The 13,167-nt window shown below is 49.7% G+C and overlaps 1 protein-coding gene across 1 annotated transcript; it reads right to left on the reverse strand.

The window, feature by feature from the left end:
* Nucleotides 1–1,171: 1,171 nt before the first annotated feature.
* On the reverse strand, nucleotides 1,172–10,740 carry LOC139682084 (NF-kappa-B inhibitor delta-like). Its single transcript, XM_071576058.1, has 7 exons — nucleotides 10,696–10,740; nucleotides 9,069–9,215; nucleotides 6,161–6,212; nucleotides 5,598–5,764; nucleotides 5,130–5,246; nucleotides 3,091–3,255; nucleotides 1,172–2,892 (listed from the first exon to the last, which is right to left on the reverse strand). Exons 1-7 carry the CDS (start codon nucleotides 10,738–10,740, stop codon nucleotides 2,821–2,823), a joined length of 765 nt encoding a protein of 254 aa, XP_071432159.1. The 3' UTR covers nucleotides 1,172–2,820.
* Between the last annotated feature and the right edge of the window lie 2,427 nt (nucleotides 10,741–13,167).

A 13,167-nucleotide genomic window follows, 5' to 3' on the forward strand; every position in this document is an offset into this window, starting at 1 on the left:
ACACAAGAAAGGCAAAAACACAACAGAGGAACCATTCAAAGGTTGATTGTGAGTTTTCTGGCTATGAGGAACATGTTCTTTCCCTGCTTTATCCCCTCCAAAAATAAAAAAGGAGTCAAAGGAAAGTGAGTCGGGTCATACCTCCAGCAGAGCTGGCACAGCCCGGTTGAAACTCTGCATTTCATCACTCCCTGCCAGGTGAAGCCCTGCCAGCCTTTGTAAACACGTGTTTACACAAAATGAGGATCATCTCATGCCTACAAAAGCCATGAATAGCTCCAGGAGTAACCTGCAGTTAGAGAGAACATAAAAGGTTTTTCTTTCCAGGTCCTTTACAAGTTGATCTGAAAGCTTGGCCTGCCAGCCGACTGACAGCTCCTCTGTGGAGCCACTTCAGAACATTCGTTTGGTGATAACAAGCCTTTGTTATTAGCAACTTATCCAAAAGCCACAGGTAGGAAGAGATAAACTGTGCAAATAAAGGGATATCACACACTGCCAGTTACAGAAGTTACATTTAGCTGGAAAGAGCCATAAAAAATTGAGGGTTAACTGTGACCTGTTTAAATCAACGACACTCAGCCCAGCACAGAAGATACTCAGGGCACCTTTGAGCCTTTAAAGGGGTTGCACAGACTGGTTGGGAAGGGAAAGGTGTTCTACAAGCACAGGGAAGCAGCAGCTCCAACTGTCTGGTGGCTCCAGTCCAAAGCCAACATGAATAAGGTGTTGATTGTGGCTTCAGAGCAGCCTCTGATGTCTGAGCTTTGGGAGGGCACCTGGAGAGGGAAGGGATCCCTCCTGTGGCTGCCACGGGCTCTCCCCACTGCAAACCTCCTCCAGGTAACCCCACATGCCAGGGTGGTGTTTGAAAGAGGTCAATTCCCACCCAAAAAGGATATTTCCTCTGATATTCTGGAGATGGTGACGATTCCAGATGATCACAGGGCAGAGGACACAAAGGAAGGAAAAAGCCACTGGGGGAAAAAAGCTCTTGTATTATTTTCACCTGCTGCAAAAGGACTTCAGTCACCTCACAGACATTTCTAGATGGCAAAAAGCTGTTGGCATTTCCCCCAGGGCATCACATGCCACGGGCTGGGCAGAGTGAGGCAGCTTTGTTGTCAGAAAGTTCAAGAAATGGATAATTTTATTGATCATTTTGTCTTGACACACAGTTCTAACTCACTGATACAGTTATCACTCAGTCCAGGGCTTGTTATAACATCCTTCAGAGTAAGAGAGCACAGGCCATGGCTGGCCTAGACCCAGATATATGCAAATTTATGCAAACACATGCAAATAAACGCCTGCTTTTTTTCAGCAGCCGATGTTGGCAGGTTATGGATATGATGTAGTGGGAAGCAATGGCCAAACAGCAGAGGGGAGGGCTGGAAAATCGAGCTCTCTGCATTTCTTAAGAGCTTTTGTTCACTCTGCTGAACAGTTGTTCCAACACTCCAGGCTGTGAGACTGAGAAGTGCTGCAGAAATCCCACGGCGCTGAGTCAGGAGGGGCTGAGCCAGGAAGCTCTGCAGGGATTTGGGAGGTTTGGGCTCTTCTGTCCTGTCTCAGACAACACTGAGAAATCAGCAGAGCAGGATTCAGAGTGCTGAGATGAAACACCCTCTGCCCAAGGGGTGCCAAGTTGTGCTCCCTTGGGCAGACTCTGCTGGCACTGATTGCACAGCAATTCAAGGATCATTTCACAGAAACACTGAGAAGAATCCCTTAAAACACCTTCTTGGATGAAACACCCTCTGCCCAAGGGGTGCCAAGTTGTGGCTTTGCCTCCCTTGGGCAGACTCTGCTGGCACTGATTGCACAGCAATTCAAGGATCATTTCACAGAAACACTGAGAAGAATCCCTTAAAACACCTTCTCGGATGTGATGGGAACAGGAGAGAACTTCCCCAGTGCTCCCTGACCCTGGACAACTGCTCTACCCTGCTCATGCCTAAAAGATATTTGAGGCCCAAAGGGGTCCTCTGCCTCCCTCACAGGCTCAGGGGAAGTTCCAGCTCCCACCCTGAGGGTCTTCCTGAGCTCATCTGTGCCATCAGAGCAGGATTAGACCTCTCAAGGAGGAATCCTTGCACTGGGGAGCACCGAGGAGCCACCCAAGCCTGTGCTGCTGAGACCCTGCCCCATACACTTGCTCCACCTGGTCTCTTTTCCTGGGGTGGGATGAGAGACTGGCCACAAAAAGCTGCTTCAGGTTCCTGCCAAAGAGCTGAGAATCAGGGGGGCAACAGGAACCTTCACTTGGGCTCCTGCTTTGGATGTCCATTCCCTCAGGTGAAACACAGCCTTGGGTGGCTCCTCAGGCTGCCTTGCCCTCTTCCATCCTGCCTTTTCCCTCCCCTCAGGTTCCTGAATTCCCAGGGCAGCAGGACCACTGGTAACTGCACATCACAAAGGCTTCAGCATTTCAACCACTCCCTCTGTACAGGACTCAACAAGGGGCACAGTTTGAAGGTGTCTTAGAGCAGCATTTCTCAACCTTTTATAGCCACACCACCACCTGGTGCTCCATCACCTCCATGGGTTTCAGCTGCCACCAAATCAAAGCTTGGCTGGGCTTCAAACATTTCCTTATTTATGTAACAGCCTTTGCTCTGCTTTCCTAATGCTTGAGGTTTATTAGTATTCTTTGGTAACAAAATGAAGTTTTCAGCCATTTGAAATCTCATCTCCTGGTGGCCCCCAGGTTGAGGGTTGTCTTCCCACCCTGGTGGGAGCAGGGAGGTGTTGATGAACCTCCCAGCCTTTATGAGAGGCCTGAGCTGAAGCTGAAGCCATTCCATAACTTGCAGCTCTTCAGGATCTGGCATTTTGGCGACAGGAAATGAAAGCAGATGCAACTTTCCCTTTCTTCAGCAAATGCCTGACCTGCCAAAACAAGGAGAAGTTCATGAAGTACCACCTGAACTCAAACCACACACAGAGAACCTGCCTTAAGAACACACACTCATTTACAACTAAAGACACATCTAAACACACCAAGGGCTAGAAGGAGCTCCAGGAACCTTCTCCCACCTCCAGGAACAATCCCACCCCCCCAGGGTGCAGGTGGGCAGCTCTCCATACCTGCTCCCCAGCCTGCCCAGCAGGGGCCATGTGGATGGGCTGGGCATTGTCCAGGTTGCGGATTGTCGGGTCTGCCCCGTGCTCCAGGAGCAGCTGCACCATCTCCTTCTGGTTCTTGTCCCCTGCCAGGGCAGCTGCCATGTGCAGGGCTGTGTTGCCATGTGCCTGGTGCAGTGGGGAGTAAAGGAGAAGAGGTAAAAGCCCCAGTGAAACCTCCCAGAAAGCTGTGCCACCTCCTCCGAAGTGTCCTTGAAATGGAGGTTTGTGAAAGGAGAGCTGAAGAAGCCTCAGGTGAGAAGATACCAGGAGGTGAGGGAGGATCTCCTCTCTGTTTCTCCCATGCAGGAGATTCTTGGCTTTAGATTTTTCTCTCTGCTGGAGGACTCCAAACTGGAGCTTTGCTGCTTTGGGTACAGCCAATAAATAACCCTCCACCAGCAACGTTCCTAATTGCTCTGCAACCCCCTGCTGCACCATCCCCTCCTGGAAACAGAGCCCTGAGGAGATATTTGAAAACCAGGAGGGTGGGACATGCATGGAAATATCTCCCTGTGAAGAATTAAGTCAGACTTGGAGGCACACAATGCACTGTGCAGTTCCACACCACAATGGGCTCGACAGCAGCAGCCCCAGTTGTGCTCCTCACACCTCCCCTGCTCCTCCTCCAGCCCATGAAAGCTGCAGAGTCCTGAGACAACAAATCTCCTTCAGAATGTATTGACTTCAGCTTCTGCAGCCCCAGGATTTGCACAGGCAGGACAGAACTGGCTGGGAAGCCACCAGGGGTGAGGATGGACCGTGGCAGGAAAGCTCTGCTGCCACCAGACCGTGTAGAAATCTGGGCCCTGTCTAGTCAGTTATGACTGGTAACGGTTTTAAATGAGAAGAACCCAATAAACAAATGCATAAGGAGAGGTATTTTTAGCCTGCAGGAGTCTCATTCAGGCAGCTGCTTGTTTTTCTCTCAGAAACAACCGTGCATTTGTCGTGAACTTGGAATGGCTGGAGAGAAATTGCAATGTGAGTTACTGTTCCAGTTGGAGAAATGAATGCAATATGGTTTGCAGGTCCTATTTATGGGGGAGGCTGAAGCAGAAAATAAAATGGCAAGATCCTACCAGCTCTTCCCAGGCATTTTACAAGCCCTGAACCAGCAGATCTTTGTCAGTTTTATTATCCCAGAGAGCCAAGGGAGAGGTACAAGCTCTTTACAGGATTTCTTGTTAAAATGGAAACATCTGCATTTCTTTGCTGCACATTCCTGGCAGGAGCCCTTGAGAGCTTCCAAATCCAAGCATGGGCCAAGAAAACTGGGCTCTGACAATGCCTGACCTTGAAGCCTCATGTTGACTTCATTAGGGCTTGTGTGAGACAATGTCCAGAGCACCAGGAATCCTTCAGGTGAAAAATACCTCAAAAATCTGAGTGTTTTCCTCATTGTGAAACCCCCAAGGAAGTATTTGGAATGAGACAACCCCAACAAGCAGTGGGTGAGCCAGGGAAGCCAAAATAGACTCCAATGTGCCTGTTTCCTTGTCTTCTTCATACTTGGAAGAGCTAAAAATCCAGGCTGGGTATGAGCCAACCTCCCCATTACATTTCTCAGTGTCTCAGACATCTCACCAACAAGCCTGAGGACTCCAAGTGATCCTATCACAGCAGGGAGCTCTCAGAGGGCTGTGATCAAGAGACAAGGACAAACTCCCATGGACAGGCCAGCACCTGCCTGATGGGCCTCCAAAGATACAGAAGGAATGCAGAGAGAAGGCACAAGGTCCTTCACTGCACAGAAAATCACACTCAGTGCCTTGACCAACATACACAAAGTCAAACATGTGCCCTCCAGCCCAAGGGAAACCTGTGGGGAACAATAAAGAAGTGAAGCTGCCCTGTGGGTGCCTCCCAAGTGAGCAACTGAGTTGGTGGAGAAGTTCAGTCCCTTTCTGATGGACACAAACTGTGGATGCTCCAGGGAGCAAATGAGGCCAAGAGGCCTCCTCTGCCTGGAGAAGGGCACACAAATCCCACCCTTGACTCACCTTGCTGTTGACAAAGTCCCTGGACTTGAAAGCATTCAGCTCCAAGAAGTATCTGAGCAGGGTGAGGTTCCCATCCTGGACTGTGTAATGAAGAACTGTCTTGTTGCTTTTCACATCCTATTTAAAAACAGGGGGAAAAAGCCAAATCAGAAGGGAAAAAAAGCAGCAGCCCCCCCCAAAAATAAGAAATATTCTGCAGAACAATCTGGAGATGTTCTATGAACCCATCAGAGGAAACTCAGCTCTGCAGCCACTGCAGGGCATCCCCTGCCCTTCAGTGACCCTCTGACTGCCCAGTGTTTGCTTCAGCCTTCAAGAAAGGATCTCCAAAAAGCAGCACCAAACTCTGCAACCAGTCACTTGATGAGGGCTCAGGCTTGGCCCTCCTGCAGCTCATTCCATGTTCTGAGCACAGCACGAGCACCAGGCAGGGCTGGGGAACTGCAGGGGAAAGGAGCTGCCCCTCACCCTGCTGTAGATGGAGGCTCCAGTCTGCACCAGGAGGTGGATGCAGGACTCCAGCTCCTCACTCTGCTGCTGGAGCCCTCTGTGCTGCTCCTCTGGGAGGCTCTGGCAGCTCTGCCCCCGGAGCAGGGCGTTGTGGGCCAGCACAGCACAGTGCAGGGGGGTATGGCCTGCAAGAAAAGGGGGGCAGGAAGGTCAGGGCAGTGCCAGGGCAGGTATTGGTGTGCAGGGAGGAGGCAGGGCTGGCACGGACACCTCGTGCTTCCCTGTGCATGTGTGCTCAGGGACAAACCTTGCTCTGCTTTCCAAGCTCCCACACTGGCTCTTTGGGCACTTTTTGGGCATCTCCAGCCTCTCCTCATTGCCAGTTTTGCACTGAATCCCCAGTGAACCATCAGCACCCCTGAATTTTGTGGCATTTTCGTGCACAGACAGAACTGTCTGTCCCCCAGGGAGTTTCTGAGCCCACTCTGGTCTCCCAGCCCCAAACCCAACGAGCAACAGCCAATGGAATAACCCAAAAAGGCTTTCACAGCACTATAAAATACTTGGGCAAAGGGTTTTACCTTCAAAATCCTTCATTTCTAAATCAAGAGGGAAGCCTAGTGACAGTATGACCTGGAAGCAAGAGAGAAGTGGAAAATTTTAGTTGAACAGAACAGCATCCAAGCCAAAATCAGCCAAACCCAACAAAATCCAAACCCAAACAATGACAATTTAACTGCAAACCAGCCCTTGGCTGACACTGGGGCTCTGCTGTGGATCTGCTTCCTCACAGGGGTATTCAGGGGCACACAAGATGATCATGTTCCCTGGTTTCCTAAGCCCCACCTAAGTATAACATCATGTCAGAATCTCAGTTCAGAACAGTAAAATTCAGTCCCTTCCCCCAGCTCAGGAGTTTCAGCCTCCTCACCTCAGAGTAGGCAAAGACAGTAACACCAATGTGTATTTGTCCTGAGTTATTCTTGACAAGGAGAAACCTTTATTACCTAAAAGTTTGCCAGCACTGACAACTCTCAGACTGGATTTATTTCCCTTTTGTTTTCAGTGTGTGAGAGGCTGAACCCAGAGTTTGCTGCAGTGGCTGCAACAGTGGGGATGCAGAGCCTGGAAATGGCAGGAATGGTGCTCTGGAGATGGGCAGTGCTTGGGTTATAAATTAAAATATAAAATGGCATCAATAGTGATCTGGAGATGGGCATTGCTTGGGTTATAAATTAAAATACAGAATGGCAGGAATGGTGGTCTGGAGATGGGCATTGCTTGGGTTATAAATTAAAATACAAAATGGCATCAATACTGATCTGGAGATGGGCATTGCTTGGGTTATAAATTAAAATATAAAATGGCATCAACAGTGATGTGGAGATGGGCAGTGCTTGGGTTATAAATTAAAATATAGAATGGCAGGAATGGTGCTCTGGAGATGGGCATTGCTTGGGTTATAAATTAAAATATAGAATGGCAGGAATGGTGCTCTGGAGATGGGCATTGCTTGGGTTCTAAATTAAAATATAGAATGGCATCAACAGTGATCTGAAGAAGGGCATTGCTTGGGTTACAAATTAAAATATAGAATGGCAGGAATGGTGATCTGGAGATGGGCATTGCTTGGGTTATAAATTAAAATACAGGATGGCAGGAATGGTGGTCTGGAGATGGGCATTGCTTGGGTTATAAATTAAAATATAAAATGGCATCAACGGGGATCTGGAGATGGGCATTGCTTGGGTTCTAAATTAAAATATAGAATGGCATCAACAGTGATGTGAAGAAGGGCATTGCTTGGGTTATAAATTAAAATATAGAATGGCAGGAATGGTGCTCTGGAGATGGGCATTGCTTGGGTTATAAACTCAAAAATAAAGAAAAAGTTTAAAATAAAGAGAATAAACAATTTACAAGTCTTTAATGCAAGAAAGTGACAGATTCAGTGTGATGAAACTGAGGAACTCCTGGTCTATATTATTACAGATAATGCATTTCTTTCTCTTGATTGAATAAAGCAAGTTGTTCATGGCACAGGGCTGGGAGGTTTTGCAGTGGCTCAGCCAGAACTGTGTCAAGGCAGACAAGGCACAGGAAGGAATCCTTGTGCTGAAAGATGACCCAGAGCAGTTGGGGCCTGACTTACCTTCTCATAACAACAACAAAACACAGGCAGACCAAATACTGACAAGTAACTCTGAGGTGCTTCATTATCACAGATTAGATGGTTAATCTATTAGAACAAAACCAATAAAACAAACAAACAAAGCATAAAGCCTTTCATGGCTTTGAGCACACCGAGAAATAGGTCTCTGTGTGTTTTCCCTTTTTATGGCAAGGGGGAAAAGAAGGAACAAAAGAAAAACCAAACAAAGAAAGTCTGAAATACAAACCACCCCCCCCCTCAGGCACTCTGGGAGGCTTTGCTGGAATCATCTGGATTAAAACCCTTTTTCCCACTGAAGGAAACACCTGTTTTCCAAAGAACCCTCCGTGTTACACATTAACTGCCTGCTCAGGACCGAGCCCAGGGCACGTGCCAGGCAGAGCTAACGAATGCTGGGGCTGCAGTGCCAACATGCCAGGTACCCCTGGCACCCCAGCCCTGTGCCCTGCCCTCGGGGCACCCCAGCAGCAGCCCCAGAACTGCTCACCAGCTGCCTGTGCTCAGTCCTGACACGACTCAGGGCAGGCAGGATTTAATGATTCCATTTTGTGGCTGAAAGTTAAGGATTTAAGGCACATGTGAACTAATCCCTGCCGTGTAATCCCTTCCCAAAACTCCCACAGGGCCTTTTAAATGTGTTAATTTTCTCCTTAGGGCTGGCACACGACTTGGGAGTACAGAGAGAGCTGTGGAGCAATAGGGAAGCAAAGATCTGCTCACCTAAGTCGTGTTTTGAATGAAATCTGAAGAATATCTCATTTAGAAGGCTGTGCCAGTGCTGTCCCTGCCCTCTCCTCAGGTGCCCTGAGTGTGGACACCATTCCCAGCTCCCACCTGGATGGCACCGACCCCGGGGAGGGGGTTCCACACTGGGGTTTGTGCTCCCTCTCTTCACACCCCTCCAAGGCTGTGCCACACTGGGGTCTCAGGGCACAGCAAACCCCACCCTGCCTGGTGGCCAAACCAGCAGATTTAGGGCTGTGATCTGCAGAAAGAATGTATTTCACAGACTATTCTGGGTTGGAAGGGACCCACAGGGATCATCGAGTCCAACTCTTCAGTCAGTGCCCCACACAGGGGATTGAACCCTTAGTGAATACACTAAAGATTTTGCCTCTGTAGCAGGAGGTTAAAACAGGAACAGCAGGAGGTTCAAACAGGAATAAAACCTCTCTGGGAAGTCAATTCTTACCCCAAGGAGACCCTGGTGAGCCTTCAGTGCTTCCTGACCTCCTGCTCTGAGGGACAGTTGGTTAAAGACAACACTTATTGAGGGTTTACATTGGCAGCAACCAAACCCACGAGGCTTTGCCTACCTGGAGCACTTGGGCATAGCCATAAGTTGCAGCAAGGTGTAGAGCTGACTGCCCCTTGTTGTCCACAGCACTGAGGTCTGCTCCTGCCTGGATCAGGTCGTGCACAATGGCAGGTTGCCTGGCAGTGACTGCCACCAGCAGAGGGGTCTGAAACGGCACACAGGGGTGAGGCTCTGCCAGCAGGAGCTGCCAGGAAAGGCACTCTGGGCTGAGTGATGGCCAGACAATGCCAAGGGTCGTGGTGCCCAAAATGAAGGCAGCTCACAGGGTGGTTTGGAATCCCACACAGGACCCACCCAGGGCATCATGAGGTGGGGACACTACCCAGCTCTTGCTGAACTCCCTCTATTGTTCCTCAAGCCCTGATCTGGTTGACAACCCAAACCCAGCATTTTTGGAGCACTGACTGCATCAGGTGCAGCCCTCCTGGCACCAACCAGTTGTTCAGAAAACCTTCAGCCTCAGAGGCTGCTGCCAACACGCACACATTTTGCTGGACCAGTGTTTTCTTAGATCACCCTAGGAAAAAAGAATGGGCTCATTCTCATCCCACCTCATTTCTGCTCCTGCCAGGGGTACCTACAAGGCACAGCAGTGCCCAGCCTGCCCTTGAAGTGACAGAGGGGCACAGCTGGGCTTTCCAGGGTATAGAATCATACAATCAGTTGGATTGGAAGAGACCTCTGAGATCATCAAGTCCAACCCTGCTGTGATCACCAGATCATGGCACTCAGTGTCACGTCCAGTCTCATCTTAAAAACCTCCAGGGATGGGGAATCCACCCCCTCTCTGGGCAGCCCATTCCAATCCCTGAGCACTCTCTCTGCAAAGAATTTCTTCCTGCTCTCCAACTTCAATTTCCCCTGGCAGAGCTTGAGCCCATCGTGCCCCCTTGTCCTATTGCTGAGTGCCTGGGAGAAGAGACCAACCCCCACCTGGCCACAACTTCCCTTCAGGCAGTTCCAGACAGTGCTGAGGTCACCTCTGAGCCTCCTCTTCTCCAGGCTGAACACCCCCAGCTCCCTCAGCCTCTCCCCACAGCACTTGTGCTCCAGTCCCTTCTCCAGCCTCGTTGCTTTTCTCAGTTGGGTTGGAAGAGACCTCTGAGATCACCAAGTCCAACCCTTGATCCAATCCCACTGTGATCACCAGCCCAGGGCACAGAGTGCCCTGGGCTGGTGATCACAGTGGGGTTGGATCAAGACATGGTGGATTCTCACTCAGTGCCACATCCATGGAATCACAGAATCACAGAATGGATTGGGTTGGAAAAGCCCTCTGAGATCATCAAGTCCAACCCTTGGTCCAACTCCAGTCCCTTTACCAGATCATGGCACTCAGTGCCACGGCCAAGCTCAGCAGAAAAACCTCCAGGGATGGGGAATCCACCCCCTCTCTGGGCAACCCATTCCAATGCCTGAGCACTCTCTCTGTAAAGAATTTCTTCCTAATATCCAACCTAAACCTTCCCTGGCAGAACTTAAGCTGTGCCCTCTTGTTCTACTGCTGGTTGCCTGGGAGAAGAGACCAATCCCTCCAGGGTACAGCCTCCTGTCAGGGAGCTGTAGAGAGTGATGAGAGGTGATGCAAAGCCCTGCCCACCCCAGCCCAGCTGCCTCCAGGTTACCTTTCCTCGGTGCTCCTTGGCATCGAGTCTCCTCAGCGGCTTCATGCGCTCGGCAGCTGCCAAGGTAAGGGCTCTCATACCTTTAGCTGCATAAATATGCAGAATTCTAAGACAGCAAATAGAGACACTGATCACTGCTTGGCCATGAACAGGTTTACAGGCTGGTATTGCCACTCTGGGGGGTTTCACACCCAATCCATGCCATAAACCCAAAGGGCTGGACCTCAAAGCTCCCACTCCCATAGAAGGGGCTTCCTGCCTCCAATAACTGCAGTGGCCAAGAGCCCTCAGCACTGCTGAGCTCTGACACGCTGCACCCTTCCCACTTCAGCACTTTCTCTGAGCTGAGATTCACCACTGGGAGGTACCTCAGTCCTGCCCAACACTCTGTGTGCTGTATTGTAGGGATGGATCACATTTTGGGGGGGGTGTGTTGGGGAAATCTCACCCTTTGGGGTAACAAACAACCCCCAAGTTGTATATCTGTGATCAACCTGCTGAACTCCACTTCTTTATCAAACCTACTGGTGAGAGGGGCCAAGTCCTCCCATTTGGCACAAGACAAAGGGTTGTCACAACCCACAGGAGTTTTGGATTTGTTGCTGACAAACCCTTAGTGATGTGGAAAACACTTGGCTGCTTCATTTTGCTTGTCTGGCTGTGGCAGGAGCCACTTCCATCCCCCCAGATCCTCCTTGCCAGGGCCCCTGGGAATGCACAGGTAGCTTTGCAATTCCCCTGCACACAGCTGGACCAACCCCTGGCTCCTCTTTGCTCCAGACAGCAATATTGGATGCTTTCCACTCAGAAGGTGGTAGGAAGCCCTTTTTCTCCTTGGGTAATTTGAAGCCCCACAGCCACTCCTTGCAATCTCAGGAAGTAAAAATGCAGCTTTCTGGCTAAGCTGCTTGTCAGTCAAGCTGAGCATTAGCTGTGCCTGCACACCCACACAGCCCCAGGGGTGCCAGGAGAGGACAGGAGGGACTGAACTGACACCTGAGCTGCAGGAGTGGAGCAAGGGCTGCTTGAGGAAAGTGCCTGCAGGCCACAGCTGGGTCATGGAATTCCTCCTTAGCCTGTTTAATGTGCAAAGTTAACACAAATTCTGAGAGCCAGCCTGTGGTTCTACTCTGCACAGATGTTATTGCACTAATGGATTGCTAAACCAATGCCAGGTCACCCTTTTGGATAGGAAATAAAACACTCTAGGCATAGAACAGTTACTGTAGATCTTTATTGGGAAAAAAAAAGGAATTTATCTTTTTCTAACCAGAACAACCCAGAAAGAAATTCTCAAACAATTCATCGTTGGTTTATATTCACACACAGAATTTACATACACTGGAGTGAAAGGAATTGAAAAGCAATCTGAGCAACCACAGGCTTGAATCACAACTGCATTACCCCAGTTTGTCTGTGGAATGTCTTTGTACTTCCAGAACTGGAGTAAGCAGTGGAGAACGAAGCTCCTTCCAATTAATTTCTTTGCTGGGTTTTTCTGCAAATATAAGCCACTAATTCCAATGCCCCTGAGCTACTGCTGCTTTCCAATAACTTTATGGTTCTACTGCTTATGCCTTCCAGATTTGTCAATACTCAATACCAAAATAAGCTTGGAAAGTCTTTAAGACTTTCAACCTGAGCTTGTAAACCTCACCCAGGCATCAACTGTGAGGTGACTTGAAATATTGCCTGGGTGGCAACTGGACTGCAGGTAATGAGCAGTGCAGTCAATTATTTTGCAGTTGGTCTTGCAAATAATAAAATCACCTAAGGCTGCTGGGCTTTAGAAAGCAGAAAAACCCAGAGAAATTGTGTTCACCAGCCAAGAGTGTCTTGTCTATCAAGAAAACAATAAACAGATTTAGGAGGGGTTTTGTCTCCTGCAGATACGTTTGCCTGTGGATGGCACTCCTGAACATCAACCAAAATATTTACAGGTGCATCAGAGGAAGAAGTAAAGCTGCTCATTCTGCAGGGAAGAAAATCAGCTCCAAAGGAAATGTGGGCACCTCTGGGACATTCCCATGGCACAGGAGAGGTCCCTGCTGTTCCCTGGCTCAGCACACCCTCACCAGCTTCACACCCAAATGCCTCAGAGCACACAAACCCATTGGCAGCTCACAGAGGTGGCAGAGACTCCTGGTTGGATTGAAGGGCAGCTTTGGGCAGGGCTTTGTCTGCCCGGTGCTCTCCTGGCTTGGGGCTCTCAGTCCTGACTCAGCCAAAGCTCTGGGGGCTTCAGTGGCACCAGGATGTGTCCCTTGGCACAACATGCAGTGCTACCAACCAGCCACTGAGTCAGCCCCACCTCAGAGCTGGACACTGGGGAGTCCATAATCACATTTGGGAGTCCACAACCTCAGAGACTCCAACCACACCTCCAGGGCTGGACTGCAATGGCAGACAAGGTGAGACCTTCGAGTTCCACCTTTGTGTGGACTCAGATGTTCCCTCTGCTCTGCAAACAGG

This window comes from Pithys albifrons, chromosome 23, assembly GCF_047495875.1.
Source record: "Pithys albifrons albifrons isolate INPA30051 chromosome 23, PitAlb_v1, whole genome shotgun sequence".
NCBI lineage: Eukaryota > Metazoa > Chordata > Aves > Passeriformes > Thamnophilidae > Pithys > Pithys albifrons.

Bases quoted from the DNA above. Each gene is read 5' to 3' on its own strand.
- LOC139682084 (XM_071576058.1), bottom strand. From the start codon at position 10,740: ATGAAGCCGCTGAGGAGACTCGATGCCAAGGAGCACCGAGGAAAG. The intron at 9,216-10,695 runs GTAACCTGGAGG...GTGCCGTTTCAG, and splicing joins CCAAGGAGCACCGAGGAAAG to ACCCCTCTGCTGGTGGCAGT. The intron at 5,765-6,160 runs GTAAAACCCTTT...CTTTTCTTGCAG, and splicing joins AGAAATGAAGGATTTTGAAG to GCCATACCCCCCTGCACTGT.